Raw genomic sequence first — 16,288 nt, 5'->3', positions numbered from 1 at the left:
TGTAGGACTATATGTTGCCAGATGTTTGTTTTAGTACAGAGCTTTCCCTCTCCCAATAGAATAAAAATGCGCTGGTTGCTCTACACATATTATCTACATATTATTGGCATTCTCTAACTGCTTGCACGTACTGTATATATATGACGTTTACCACAGCGAGTGGTGACACTGTGATATCAGTGTAAACATACTCTGCTACTATATTACGTCTTGCAGTTAGTTGAACGCGTGTTTTGCAATATTTATAATTCAGGCTAGACATTGCCGGGTAATATATTATAATATATGTTAGTCGTTGATTTGTAATCAGAGCATTGCGTTATTTTGCGCTTTTCAAACGGTTGTTGCGTGTATACTTGTATTTTTATACCCGCATTGTTGGGACCACTTTCACGACGCAACGCGCTAACCAACTGTTAAATGTCCCTGATCGCTAGTATAAACGTAATCTTTGACTCAGTATTGCACCGCAATGTCAAATGTTTTATCGCAGTCGCAACTCGTTCGGCGTCAAATGCAACTTGTGGATATCGTCGTGAATAGAACAGTTGTTTTTTTCTCTCCTCTAATAAACAGAATTGATCAGTACCACCTGTCTCCTCAGGGACTGACCTCATCACTTGTGACAAGAACAACAATAACACAGATTATTGTAAAGCGACGAAAATTCGTACTTGACCTTTGTAGGTAATTTCAACAAATATGCAAATTATTGTTAAGGCCATTGTTCCGACTTGCCAAAGTGGATAAACGGTATGCTATTAAGGTTGCCATGCGGTATGCGATTATCCTGATTCTGCCATTTTTCGGGCATAAATAAATTCAAAGGTCTCGGCGATCGCGTAATAATACTTTTTTAGCGAAAATAACAGAAAACATTACGTGCGGAAGTGAGCGTTGCTTTATTGATGTTAAGAATACCACGCATTTTTTATCGATTCCATATTTTGTTTTTCGCAGGTATTCAATACATTCTCCGGCAATGTACGAAACTCCGCTTTCCATAACCGGCGAATTGTGAAACTTCAGTCTCAGGGGGGAAATAAAAAAAATCCATATAACCGGCAAATCAATATCACGTATGAATAACTTCTCAACAACTTTGAATATCGGGAAAAATATAGCGATGAAAATATGTTGGAGAAGGAACGATCGATACTGCGTTCATTCTGTGCCATTACACTAACAGACGTACTGTATATTGTATAGTTTTGCATCGATCGAATATTTATGCCATTATCATTTTTTTATTCACAGGAAAATCTGTTTATTTATTATCAGTCACAGATTCATGCGTCGGCAGCTCATTATTGGCTTACGACAGAAATATGAGTCATGTGACACGTAAAATGCAAAATATTCCACCCTCTGGCATCGGGTTTTGGCGTTGTTAAATCGTAATGACTGAATTAAAAATGGCAAATTCAACCGATATATTCAAATTAAGCATTTCTTAAGGTTTCGCAAACTAAGCGGAAACTCTAAATTGATATTTTTTAAGCTATGAGGAGAAAAAAACGATCTGATATTGGCCGATCTTTTGCGTCAATTTCGATTTATTTCTGTCCTTCACTCATCGCATATAGACGGGGGTGCCCCTCTCGCCATCCAGATCATTACCACGGAGCGCACGGTCATTACTCACGGCCAATATAGTACGAAATTGTTAACCATAATCACATTGGCTTTATCCGGTCATTACTATGCAAGTTTTACTACCACTCAAACAATCAATGAAATTGTGAATTAAATTGAGATGTGTTCACCATTCTAAATGAGGCGATATTATCCCCCCCCCCCCTCCCGAACCGTAAATGCATGGAGTGCATGCTGTCAGCTGTCCTCATTGATAACAACACGGATAATGTCAAATATTAGACTAGTGTATGCATATCGACATTATAATAACACCAAGGCCTCACGCTGATACAGCGACAATTACAGAATCATCATAGCATACCGCGTGTGTTAAATGTGGGTCTCATGAGACGCATACAATGCGTGTAAAATACGTTTACACAAAATTTGGAGGCGCGCGCCATAAGACGACTATGTCACCTATACTATTTGTATATTACAAGTGCATTTAGTGGGCATAATTTCGCACACTGGTGTATTTATATTTAAAGATAATATGCTACAATTTGGTATATATTTAGTTGGTCCGATATTTCAATGAACATTGTTGCACCACCTCGCCATCAAATTCAGACGACGAAAAATAATACTCGTCTACCATTGAAATAACAACACTTGAAAACACGATAAGTAAGAATTCCGTGACGTTTTTATGACAGCAAATACCCGCGACAATATTGACACAATAAATCATCATGTATTAAGTATTGTGCAAGTCTAATCATAAAATATCGAAGAAAATAAGGTCTACAGCAGGCCACGTTCGTTCTATTTCTCGATAATAAATACGAAATATGGAAGAACAAATCATATCTAGCGGATGCATGTGAAGATTATAATCATTTTAAAACGTTCATCTTGATTTTCCAAATACTACATAAGTCGAGTGCACTTTGAATACGATCAGCGGTAGCATCGGGTCGACCCAAGACCTCATCTTTTCATTTTTCCTCTTACGACCCATCTACCTATCCATCCATAAATACTGCATATGCTATGTCGAACAGTAACCATAATGCTTAGCGACGTACTTGCGTCGTTATGATGTTTACAGGTAGTCTCTAAACGTAACAGTTTCTCTGTCGATCACTAACATGAATATTCTGTCGTGGAAGCTTGCACGTTTCAAACAGCTGTTTTTTAATTGCGTGCAAAATGTTTTTTTACATGTTTCAACCGAGGGGAGTGACTAGGAAAACGGGAAAATCGTCATTGTTTAATGTCTTTCAGCCTAAACGAATGATTGTTACAGTAATTCTATTTGAGAATGAGAAATGCTTAAAGTATCTCCCTCTCGTATAATATTATTGTTCGTTTAACGGTGCTAGTCAATGAACATCAATGAACATCATTCTAGCGCTAGATGGCGCTCGTTGCTTATTTTCTTTAGGATATGTATTTACCAATTAATTTGATTGTGGAATTTCGCAGTGCCATATGGGGGGATTAGCCGTTCTGTGCTGATTTATCTTTTCTCAATCAACTGTTTCGTATCGAAATTAAAATAATAATCATACCACTGCTGGAAAATAACCTTAGGTTGATAACCGCCAAGCTATTTTATATAAAAGTCAATCAATGTTTGATTCTGATTCACATATGTGCGGTACATATACATACAAACGATCATTGAGACGAAATATGAACCACCAAAGGCCACTTCATGCGTGTTTAACCATGTAAACGTTTTAACCTATTCATAACACGCCATCAAGCGACCCACCGAGTCGCCGTGACCACTACATGTATTGAATAGTAATGACCTAAGACGATAAATCAATTATGGTATATTATATAAAGTCAGTAATGATATAGACGTTGTAAACAACCAACGATTGGTAGCTCATTGTTGTCGTTTCTTTGAGCGTTACGTCACACCAGCAGATATAATTTAAATATGTTCCATGGTTATTTTACGGCTCAAAATGTTAAAGATGCAATATAGACTAGAGATATATTGTTTATTATTGTGTTCTGATATTACTGTGTTTAGATAATGATGATTTATTAGCAACTACAAAGGTTATTCTTGTATCACACAACTATTGTTCGTTTCGATAAGTATTCCTTTGATGAAACAATGCCGTGTTCCAATACGCATGCGCACCGCTTGTTTCAATAAAATTCACTGAATATACGTATCGGTTGTTTTTCATTTTTCATTGAACTAATGATGTTGTGTGTTCTGCAACAGTAACATTTGTAGTTTACGACACATCTTAAGCCGTTTTCATTCTTCAACATGCACTGTGAAACAAAAATATTAAACAATATATGTTTTCGTCTATATTGCATCTCATTGTTTGGTAGCCAATATAAGAAAACACACAAATATAACTCCGTCAATTTATCTGACGATCAGATCGTAGTCCTGTGAGCCAACCCATGCCCATTTCAAACACTTGCATTATGTATTTGTAAGTGTCGATGTGTTTGCATTGCTGAAAGTGTTCAAAGTTGGAGATATGAAGTAGTAGTATTTGCCTGTTATCATAATTCGATCTGTCACCGTTGCTAGTTTGACATTTAAGGTGACCCCTTGGCAGACTAATGTGATTCGTGACACGATTTATCAAGAATTTTCCCTCATCTGTGCGACTGTTATGTGTGAATCTATACACTTTGTTTCAAAAACAAGCATAACAATTCAGCGTGTTTTTGCACATTGTCAATATCACATTCAAATGACATCACAAAGTAAAAGTTACCCGTTATGGTAATAATTATTATGGAGCACTGGTTATAAATAAGTACAAATATCATCAATAAATCATCGAAGCAATGAGCTGTACGAATGCACTTTGCGTTGACATTTTTTTTCTGATACATTCGTCTTACATGAATGCTATGCACCAGTCATTCGAAATGTGACATCCTTAATCACCCAATGTGTGTCATGTACTGTAGCTAGAGTAACTCAGGGTGTTATCGTGTCCATATATGACAAAAATTGTATTTGATAATACTAAAATGTCTACTTTAGTTTGTTAATGGTAATACAAAGTCAATTTGAAAGAAGCGAGTTGATTGTGTCCTCATTTTTGCACAACGTGACATTTTACTTTCTGCCATCATTAGATGGTTTCAAACATTCAACAATACGACGGATATTTGAACAACGATCTTAGAGTAAATTGCCGCGGTAAATAAAATCGATCGGACACGAGCACATTAGACATGGTTTGAAGCATGTATATCTCATATCAAATTTCAGATAGTGTTCAGGTGTTTTCAATTATATCTACAAGTCAATATTGGCAATCAAGTGAACGCGTCTCTGACGGTCACGGCGATCCGAAGAGCCAGGCTTTTCAGTTTTAAATTACTTAATTGCCAAGGCTAACACTGAGTTGTATCGTTAGTGATACTTTGTCAATCGCCTTTCACTATTCTTGGTATAGAGTTAACAATTTAATTCAACTCGGATTATATGTTGTTGAAACTGAACTACGAAATATACGCGGTGTGTGGAGTGAGATAGTAATATATACCTCATTGTCCCTGTATTACAAATCTCAGAAAACGAAATATACATATGGGTTGACCACATATGTTTACGTAATGGATTTCTGATAATGATGATTACGAATTCTGTACGATTCATATATATTGACACATACTACTGTAAATGAATGTTAGAATTTATTCCACTCATTTCAACATTTCCCCTTCTATCATAGATTGAACATTTACCAGTCAGTGCCGGTTAGCATAAATTGGGGTTCTAAGGAGACGGAAATGCATCACTCATTTCCGGCTATTTTCTACACCTTGATTTGCACTTTCCGGTATTGAAATTTGCAATATTGTAATCCAGATGTGACCATCAACCACGACGAAATACTATGAAGTAATATCTCTCAACAACTTGCACTTGTCAAGGTTACGATCAATGGAGGTTTCACGAAAGAAACACAGAAATATGACTTTGGAATTTGATATAATAGCATAACATACGATCATACTAATCACTGGAACGCACTTCTCAACACGGTTTTAAATTAGTATAAAGTTATATCCCGTACCTGATCAAAAAAACAAAACACGAAAACAAAATTTAACTGTGTAAGGAGAGTTGTTATCTATACATAATTTATATTCTGGGAGTCAAATATATAAGCTATTAGTTGCATAAACACTGTGCGTGGATAGACGTAAATTAATATCTCTTATTCAGTTAGGCGTCTATTAAGATGACGTAAAATATGAAAATATCACGTGAATAGGATAGTGTGTGCCGTGTCTCGTTATTTTGCATAATGAGGAAAGACACATTCACTATAAATATTCATTATGTAATACAAATATCACTGAACCATAATAGTCGTGACGTCACGGTAGTGGTTGTTCTACAGGATCCAACATTGGTTCTCCAGTAATAAATTCTGGGGTTCATTAACAAACGCGATTGGCATTTGGAGTTACTTACTCAGTAGCCGATATTCATCAACTAAGGAATGCAACTTTGACAGGAACGCAGATGTTCGACTCTGCCTGGTTGGTGCCAGAATAGAATAGCGCATCAAATTATTGGATAGGACGTAGTAGCAACAAAACCCCAAGTACACTGAAACATATCATTGAACAAATAAGACTAAACAATTGTTGACATACATAGGTAATTGAGAACTAATGTATAGGTAAATACTACTACAATGTGTACACCTTTTTCTTATTTGGAGTGTATATTTTATATAATAATAATGCCGAGATACATATTTACGTGATTCGGTATCCCTACACATGAAGCCATATCATCGGTTGGAATTTCCCCCCAAACCATTTGTTTGCTCCTCTGACATCTACTACATTGTGATAACTTCCATACATGCACATGACCTTGTAATGTACGTTTTAGCCAACTTCTTTTCACTATAACCCATTGTGTTCCCAAACTTTGACTGTTTTACTTGGCTCTCAGTCAAATTTAAGTGAAGAGTGTTTACTCGTGAATGGTCAATATTATATGAACGGTTACGGTGAAACATTTGGGAGCCATACTGTGAACTGATTTTTGTTTGTATGGCAATGGTTTTCAATGTTATGTTGTCATCTATACTGAACAAAAAAACATGTTATTTTGTATTCATGGTACTCGTCATATGTTACAGTCACAAGTTGTCGTCATAGTTACTACCCACTCACATTTTTAAGCTTAGAAGTATTGTTTGAAATGTTTGGGATCTAAAATAAATTACTTAACATTTCTTTGTTTTGACTACAGTGAACAAAACGGTGAAGCAGAACTTGGACTGTAGATTGTTCCACTGCCTCTCTTCCTCTACATCAGTATCGAAGTTTCCTCATTACATTCACATCACGTTCATGTTAAAAAGTCATTTTCAGCACGGAATATAACGTGCTAAGTGTAGCTGCGCAGCTTTGAACAAAGTGTATCAATCAATCATTTATCTAGAGGCGAGGTTTGTTTTTCAACATTCACGTCGGATATATCTCTCCCATTGCGAATTTTAAATTGGTGTAAGCTACCTTTATGGCCGTATGATATTAAGATATGCCGAGTTTTTGAATAAGACCATTTGCGTTGTATAAGTCACGTGACCATCTATAATGCCCTCTGCTTATTTATTCTACTATGCTATGAAATTTATTTCATTAAAGAGGTACATGCATTTAATAATATAATATACTTTTGGGGAACCAAATCAAACCAGATTGTTTATACTTTAGATAATGCATAGCTATAGTCAATCTCTGTATGAACATTTCAAAATTGTGCCATAATGGAACGAGCGTATTAGCAACAACAACACAATTCCGACCATTGAAAGCGTCAAAATATACGCAGTACTTTGCGTGCGATGTGGGACACATGCGCAGTACTTTGCGTGCGATGTGGGACACATGCGCAGTACTTTGCGTGCGATGTGGGACACATGCGCAGTACTTTGCGTGCGATGTGGGATACATGCGCAGTACTTTGCGTGTGATGTGGAATACATGCGCAGTACTTTGCGTGCGATGTGGGATACATGCGCAGTACTTTGCGTGTGATGTGGAATACATGCGCAGTACTTTGCGTGCGATGTGGGATACATGCGCAGTACTTTGCGTGCGATGTGTGAAACATGCGCAGTACTTTGAGTTCAATGTGGGATACATGCGCAGTACTTTGCATGCGATGTGAGATACATCCGCAGTACTTTGCGTGCGATGTGGGATACATGCGCAGTACTTTGCGTGCGATGTGGGATACATGCGCAGTACTTTGCGGGCGATGTGGGATACATGCGCAGTACTTTGAGTTTTATGTGGGATACATGCGCAGTACTTTGCGTGCGATGTGGGATACATTCGCAGTACTTTGCGTGCGATGTGGGATACATGCGCAGTACTTTGCGTGCGATGTGGGATACATGCGCAGTACTTTGCGTGCGATGTGGGATACATGCGCAGTACTTTGAGTTTTATGTGGGATACATGCGCAGTACTTTGCGTGCGATGTGGGATACATGCGCAGTACTTTGCGTGCGAGGTGGGATACATGCACAGTACTTTGCGAGTTATGTGGGATACATGCGCAGTACTCTGCATGCGATATGGGATACATGCGTAGTACTTTGCGAGCAATGTGGGATACATGCGCAGTACTTTGTGTGCGATGTGGGATACATGCGCAGTACTTTGCGTGCGATGTGGGATACATGCGCAGTACTTTGCGTGCAATGTGGGATACATACGCAGTACTCTGCATGTGATATGGGATACATGCGTAGTACTTTGCGAGCAATGTGGGGTACATGCGCAGTACTTTGCGTGCGATGTGGGACACATGCGCAGCACTTTGCCTGCGATGTGGGATACATGCGCAGTACTTTGTGTGTGATGAGCGATACATGCGCAGTACTTTGCGTGTGATGTGAGATACATGTGCAGCACTTTGAGTGCGATGTGGGATACATGACAATACTTTGCGTGCGATGTGAGATACATGTGCAGCACTTTGAGTGCGATGTGGGATACATGCACTGTACTTTGCGTGCGATGTGAGATATATGTGCAGCACTTCGAGTGCGATGTGGGATACATGCGCAGTACATTGCGAGCAATATAGGATACATGCACAGTACTTTGCGTGCGATGTGGGATACATGCGCAGTACTTTGCGTACGATGTGGGATACATGCGTAGTACTTTGCGAGCGATGTGGGATACATGCGCAGTACTTTGCGTGCGATGTGGGATACATGCGCAGTACTTTGCATGCGATGTGGGATACATGCGCAGTACTTTGCGTGCAATGTGGGATACATGTATAGTACTTTGCGTGCGATGTGGGATACATGTTTCACCTTTTGAAGGAGTTTACATCAATATTATTATGCTGTAAAATTGTATTTCACTCTCATAGATTACTGTACCTAACTTATGACTGAATATTGAAAACATTCTTTCAGTGAGTGCCATTGCTGTTTGAAAATAGTATATGATAATTACCAGAGACGGTGAATATACAAAAACGTTATGTTTATTTCTGGCCATCTCAAGAAAACAATAATTTGAAATGAATTCAACACAAATTGCAATTCAATACAAACTTTTTCATTCAGCAATGTTTTTATCTTTGTGACAGGATGAAATTTTCTAGGCTAATTAATTTTTATGATGTAAATCCAATATTCATATTGGACAAAATCAAGCTCATTCCACTGAGTCGTTTTTGTTGTTATTGCTGTTGTGCCACCGTTATAGAAAACAATTGTAATTTATTACTTTATCAAGCTCGCATATTACAAATGAAATCTGACATCAATCTGCTCAAGAATGGGACATGTGGGCATGCATGCATACGTAACGAGATGTTGTTCATTTAGTTTGAATTAGTATGGGATTGAGGGATGCTACTGGTAAACCTTGATTACTGATCTTTGTCTTACATACAGATTAGGTATGATTAATGTTGGTGGGGCCAACCTGCATAATTGATGAGATACATCACTAAACATTTTCTAATGCTCGTTGAATGTTTGTCCTTGTGAATATCGATCGTTGATACATGAATAGATGGAAATAGAGGTAGATGAAAACGGCATTCAGCTTGTTGTACTTAAAGTGTTTGTATGTTTTCCCGTCGAAATTGATTGTTATATGTCATTATTTAATGCATATGTTGCATTAACTCGCTGAATTTCCTGCTTTTGTTAATAATGATTTTTTTAGTGTTTATCTTATGCTATTCAGTTCAATTATTATTTCACATTATAAGTGTCATATTTGTTAACACCACGAGTCTGTGACGTACACATACAATGCAATTGTGATGCAAACGTGATGTCACTTTTTAGGGTGTGTGCGATTTTTTCAACCTCGAACGCAGCCTTGGTGAATCAACTGAAATCAACGTGCATGTACTATTCGTAGACTGGTGGACATTGAGTTTACACGTACGCAATTTTATTCCATCAACATTTTAAACATCCGTTGGATACACATACAAATATTTCAACCATGCCTCGGCTCTTGAGTTTTCGACGTGTTCGAATATTTAGCTATAATAATGATTCGAATCTATATAATTATTTAACAGTGCATAGACTTGTTTGTTTACTGTTGATTTTATGAAAGATTGTGACATAATATACATACAGTGATAATTTGAGACCAAATTCTATGGACCATTATGAAACAAATGTCAATAATAGCTACTAACAATAATGTCAATTTTGTAAATCCTCGTGACTTAAACTTTCGAATACCATGTAAGACACTGTGTATTATTTGTCATCTATGTCACTGAGCACAACATTCGGATAACAAGACTCCTCGGCGCCACAGGAAACAATGATATATAACCTAAAACACAGTTTTCACAGAATTTACTGAATTCATACTTTTAGTTCATCTTTTTAGAAACTCAACATGTAAAAATAAAGAAAATGTCACTATTCTTGCTATTGAGTAGCGTTCTAGCTTAAGAAAACCATTTGTCAAAAACATTTTTAGATCGATTTGATATGACATTTTTCAAATTGATTCAATGTTTCCGCCGAGAGCAACCGGAACCCTGAAGTCCAAATGAGCTACATTAAGAAACAATGTATTTGTGTGTGTATGGATTTCATTGGAACTTAAGATGTTTTTTAAAGGGAGAGTTTGTTTTCTGTTCAATCATAAATCGAATAACCAAAAAACATGTTTGTAGTCATTGCACGCCTACGTCACTGTCATTGATTTGTTGAAAGTGTTACTTCGAACATGTTTGTTCTTTTTGGCACGAATCACGTGCTGAACTGATCAGGAGGAGAATGACCGGGACAAGATAACGCATGACTACTGCATTAAATTGTTTGGGGTAAAACTTTCATGTTCAGTCATTATATTGACAAGTTTTAGTTTTAAAATAACGGGTTAAGTCATGTAAGGACACATCCTTCTACAAACAGAATGTTTTAACCCAGATAAATCAAATGATAGCGATTAGCATCTCTGATGGGTACACACTAACCACGTGTTCAACACGTTGGTCGTTATCAGATATCCATTAAGATCACGGTATACCACACGATATTGTTCCGACATGTCACTTATTATCGATGTCCCTAATTTACTGGGTCGTAATTTAAAGACAACTCAACTTCAATCAGCAACGCAACGTATCAATACATGAGTCCTGCACATAAATGGTGCATACGTAGTGTGAATCACAGTTATGGAAACGGGAAAGCCTGACATCCAAGCACGCTTGAACCAGAACGAAACTCACTAAATGTGCTCATTGTTTAACATTTTGTACCAATACATGTATGTGCAGCCGTTGGGCGCATGCGCTTGGTGCACTAGGTCAATATAGTTGTGCGTTCGGAAATTTTAAATTAGCCAAACCCATTATGCGATTTATCGTGGGTGTTTCTCTGTGCGAATTTCACATGCGCCAATTTCTTATTCTACGCACTTCTCAGCGCATGCGCCGTATGAAGATTAATATCATTGTAGGTGGGAGCTAGTGATCCCAACATCGAACTTGAGATAATCCTCTGCTCATTTCCCTGTCCAACACAACTTTGGTTTAATTTGTTTCAGTAGATGATTTTAAAGTCTGTGTGGATTTTAAAACACCTGTAGCTTGCATTTATTATCGTACAGAGTACTATGTATGCTTTGTCATTCAGTAATTTTCTCCCCTATAAAAAAACTTGGCTTGATTATATAATTTTCATTTCAGGTGATAATGGCGGAGGCAGAAGGAGACACAGTAGATGATCCAGTGACGTCATACCTGAAAGCTTACCATTCATGTATATTTTCCATGTGGTTAAAGCCTTATCCGGAGGTAGATGCAGGTAAGTACGTGACTCAGATCAAAGAGAGGGTCACAGTCTTTGTGTACATAGTGCTGCATGGAACGAAAAACGTACCTTACTGATTGTGTAACACGTATATATCTTTGCGACCAAACTAGAGCCCTATCATAAAAGGCATACAAGCGCGCTCATTATTTGTGACTGCAGGTCAAGTCAGTTACCGCGACAATTGTTCACACGTTGCAAGACGTAGCATCGTCACTCACGCAACACTCGTAGCAATACCCAGAAACGTAATCATGTGCCAATGCAAGAACCATTAAAATAATAAAATATTGTTTTGGTTACATCACCATGACAACGTCCATGGTTAAAGTAATCGTTTCTGCTTGCAGAAGTCTGTCTGTATGTGTAAAAATCACCTAAATATATTGAATCCAAATATTATCCCGATTATTACATCATAACTTCAAATTGATGGCAGTACGCACAATTAACTGGTTGAAAATTTTTAAAAAAAATGTGCTTTATTAAAATTAATAGTATTACCAAACAAATTCAACGGACAGTATCTTGACCCTGCACGGAGACAGATAAACCACGTGTCAGTGTGCAGATCAGCCGCAAATAAGTACATCTTTGAGGGATGACGCAATTTCCCTAATTTCCGCCAACGGAGCTCGTCGTCATTCCCCCGACCGAGTCATTAGTTTGCTTGATTGCTTGTCGTGAATCAGCATGAGATAAGTGTATTCTCGGTAGAACACTACATTATATTCGTAAGGAATAAGTACTAGTTGATTATTAACATACAAGTTTACAAATAAATATATATACTTTATATAATTCAGTTATATTTTTCATTAGCGCCTTGATTTTTTCTTAATCTTATGTATTTATTTCTATTTAAAATGTATTACATAAATAAATATTACTATTATTATAAAGAACAAAATGTAGAAACCGAGAAATAAAAAAAATCATATCTGCTGCATAATATCTGCATTGCATTGCTCTCGTTTGTGAATAATATCAGGCACAGTCAGCGTTGTATTATTTGGGTCACGCGCACGCGGTAATATATTCACATGCATGCACTTTTTTACTTGTTTTACACTTCAAGGTATCGATGCACTTAGTTAAAGATACAGAAAACATACGCCAATATTGTACGTGTGATCGTGTTTTGTTTGGAAACGAAAAAAAATGCTACAGAGTAACATATGCCCATCAAATATCATGTAGTGTTTTTCACTTTTAAAAATACATGCTAGCACAACAAAGAGTGAATTCTACATAAGTTGTTATGAGTCCCGTGTTTGTTTGTTTTTTGTTGTTGTTTTTTTGTTGTTTTTTTTTTTGTGATTTTAAAGGTGTTCTGTTTTAATGAACATTTTTTCTTAAAGATCTAGTTTGTAATAGGACCTGGGATGGACTATCTTGCTGGCCAGATGTAGCGGCTGGGACGGTCGCCAAAATGCCTTGTCCTGTGTATCTCTTCGGCGAAAATGACGGTATGTACACCGAACTTGTCTTCATAACTTTTTTTTCCGTAACGATCAGAAGCTGTTTAAAGGCGATGGTTCACGGCGATGTAGTAACCAACTGTCGCAAAGAGGCTCTGTTCTTAAATGACATTGTTCTTTCACCACATTCGTGATTAGAAATTGACACGTAAACAATTTCATTACCAATTATTAATTCACGTTTAAGCATATCTGGACTAGTCACGAGAATATATTTTACCTCCTGAATTCAAACATTTTCATTTTGAAATTAAAGTCAATTCCAAATATTATTGTTTTGTTAGTGTTTTGACCTTTAATCCTTTCAACGTCAAGTCAACTTTCGTCACATTTAACAACCTAAAATAACCCAATAATTTTTCCATATTTTGTTCAAATGCTGATCATGATCTGTAGCCAATATGGATATATATTTTGTTTAAAATTAACAAATATATTATTGGCAAACGCTTGCAACACAATTTTGGAGGTAAAATTGGTGTTCAATTAGTTATATTCAAGGGGACATTGTTTGTTCCTCTTATCTCAACGATTAGTCTAATATACCAGTCAAGCACTGCCAGTTGTAGCTGGTTGCTGCGTCTATGGTGCGGCTTTTTAGTCCCTTGGAGCGTGCATTTGCGTTCGCAGGATTTATTTTTCCTGCCTGCATTTCTATTCCTCTATTGAAAGGCGACGTAACTGAGGCTCGTTCTCATATCCTATTTCGTTATTGCTCCGTTACCAAAGTGTCTTGTCATATTTATGTTTACAGCTCACGTCTACAAATTCTGTGACGTCACTGGTCATTGGCATGTGGGTGCGGAGCAAAACCGTACATCAAGTAATTACAGTGAATGTCATGCTTTGCCTAAAAAAGATGACAACGGGGAAAGTATGCAAGTAAATACACCCATTATATAATTATTTTCTAATCATATGAATAAACAAAAAGTTCATTAGTGTGCGCTATATAACATCATAACCTTCGATATGTCTTCCCGCATTGCCATACATTATCGGGTGATAGCGTCATGATACTTCGATGACAGCAACACATTGGCGCTGAATCTACGCAACACTATAATTTTTAATTCGCCAACGAAAAATCATTTATACGTGGAATGAATCATTTCAAGTCAAAATAATCATATTAAAAAATGCAATAATGTAATAATATTTTGGAATAATTACACATGGGATTCTGAATTATCAAATACAGCACTCAATTGTGATTATTATATTATTTAATTTCAGGAATATCTTACCACAATAAGGATTATTTATAAAATAGGTTACGCCATGTCGTTAGTGGCCCTGACCATAGCCATGGGGATATTTTTATATTTCAAGTAAGTGGATATACTTATATTTTCTGCGAGTTGCGTATTTTATGTACTGTATGCTGTGTTAAAGATTGGATTATATCCGTGTTGTATGTTAGCACATGCTCACATTGTCATAATAGTATTTGTGAATCACCAATGCACAGACACTTGGAATTAACGTTACGTACAGGTAAACCAAAGCGCGTGCGCATTGCGGTGCATTATTTCTTCAATCCTGTACTATTTCGTGTTCGACCACAGTGATCTTTAGCTAATTATGTTGACTATCTTTAGTTGACTATCATTAACGCATGCATCATGAGGAATTAGGTACATGTAGGAACCATCGACAAAATACAAAGCCAGTAATTCCAAGTGACAAACTATCCAATTTCCGTAGTCTGCGTGCTACCACTATATTATGCTCGCTTTGGCTATTTTTATGTTGACACACACCCCTAATTATGAATGCAAAAGAAAGACTTCGTCTCCACAATATTATGAATCAGCGATAATATTCGCCGCTTTCTAGGGAATGAATAAAAACTGAATAAATCGACACGGCATAAATTATAAGTTTTCAATCATTTCAGAGTAAACGGCTGAATAAATACCCATCATTCATTGCATTGAGTGTAACAATCTGTCTTAATCAAGTCATGAGATTATACATTAATCGTGGCAAACATTCCTAACATTCCTAAAATCCCTCTTTAAATTCACGTATGAGGCATGTTTGATATTGATATTGATATTTATGTCTTGTAATTGTAATAACAGAAATCACAAGCATATTTTGTGTTTTTTTCTTTCTATTTGCAGGAAACTGTGGTGCCCGCGTAATATAATTCACATGAATCTGTTCCTGTCCTTCATTCTGCGCGCCATCATCGTATTTGTGAGAGACAGCATACAAGATCAGTCGCTCGCTTTGGTGGCTAAACATGAGGAGTTGATGAAAAATATCGATATCGATCATATTTTTAGCGGCAACTTCACCATTCCCAGTTTCTCTGTCAATACCGTTGTAAGTCTCGACCGTTGGTGGCGCTATGCCATTTTTATTTATTTATTTATTTTTATTTTTTGAACGTTTTATAGCAGCATCATGTTGTTGTTGTTGCTCGTACGTATGTTTATTGATGCCCGTAGACGTGGGTACGCATGCGCAGGCGGACATTTCGAAATATGATGTCGAGGTATATCAGTCTGGTTAATTAAACCATAGTCAGCTGGCGTGTATGATTATGTAATGCGTATGGAAATGAAGCAATTCGTTGAACTGGAGTTACAAACATATCGGTTACACTCGAGGGACATGCTATAACTGAACATTACACACCTTCCCTGTTTTATCCAATAAGCGAACGTTTGATGACTAAATATTTCCCCGTAATGAACTGCGATATCGATGGTTAGGAGATTGGCTGATGGCACGGCAGAACAGAGCTTTACGCCTTAAACAATACGCAGCGCGCTCATTGGCTAACCACATATAAAGGGTGTGTCAAGTATGCAAATAATCAGTTGAGCTATGTTCTTTATGAATGTGCAT

The 16,288-nt window shown here is 37.1% G+C and overlaps 1 protein-coding gene across 2 annotated transcripts in view; it reads left to right on the top strand.

Annotated features, from left to right (window-relative positions):
• LOC102806199 (secretin receptor-like) overlaps positions 1-16,288 on the top strand; it is a 37,853-nt gene that overhangs the window by 12,732 nt on the left and 8,833 nt on the right. For both annotated transcript variants that reach the window (XM_006814494.3, XM_085500976.1), the window contains exons 2-6: positions 11,822-11,939; positions 13,307-13,414; positions 14,181-14,308; positions 14,663-14,757; positions 15,556-15,760. In XM_006814494.3, the coding sequence (XP_006814557.3) occupies positions 11,822-11,939; positions 13,307-13,414; positions 14,181-14,308; positions 14,663-14,757; positions 15,556-15,760 (654 nt within the window). The remainder of the gene's footprint in view (positions 1-11,821; positions 11,940-13,306; positions 13,415-14,180; positions 14,309-14,662; positions 14,758-15,555; positions 15,761-16,288) is intronic.

Source organism: Saccoglossus kowalevskii, chromosome 7 (genome assembly GCF_978046115.1).
Source record: "Saccoglossus kowalevskii chromosome 7, keSacKowa6.1, whole genome shotgun sequence".
NCBI classification, from domain to species: domain Eukaryota; kingdom Metazoa; phylum Hemichordata; class Enteropneusta; family Harrimaniidae; genus Saccoglossus; species Saccoglossus kowalevskii.
This window is presented reverse-complemented; position numbering and strand designations above follow the sequence as displayed.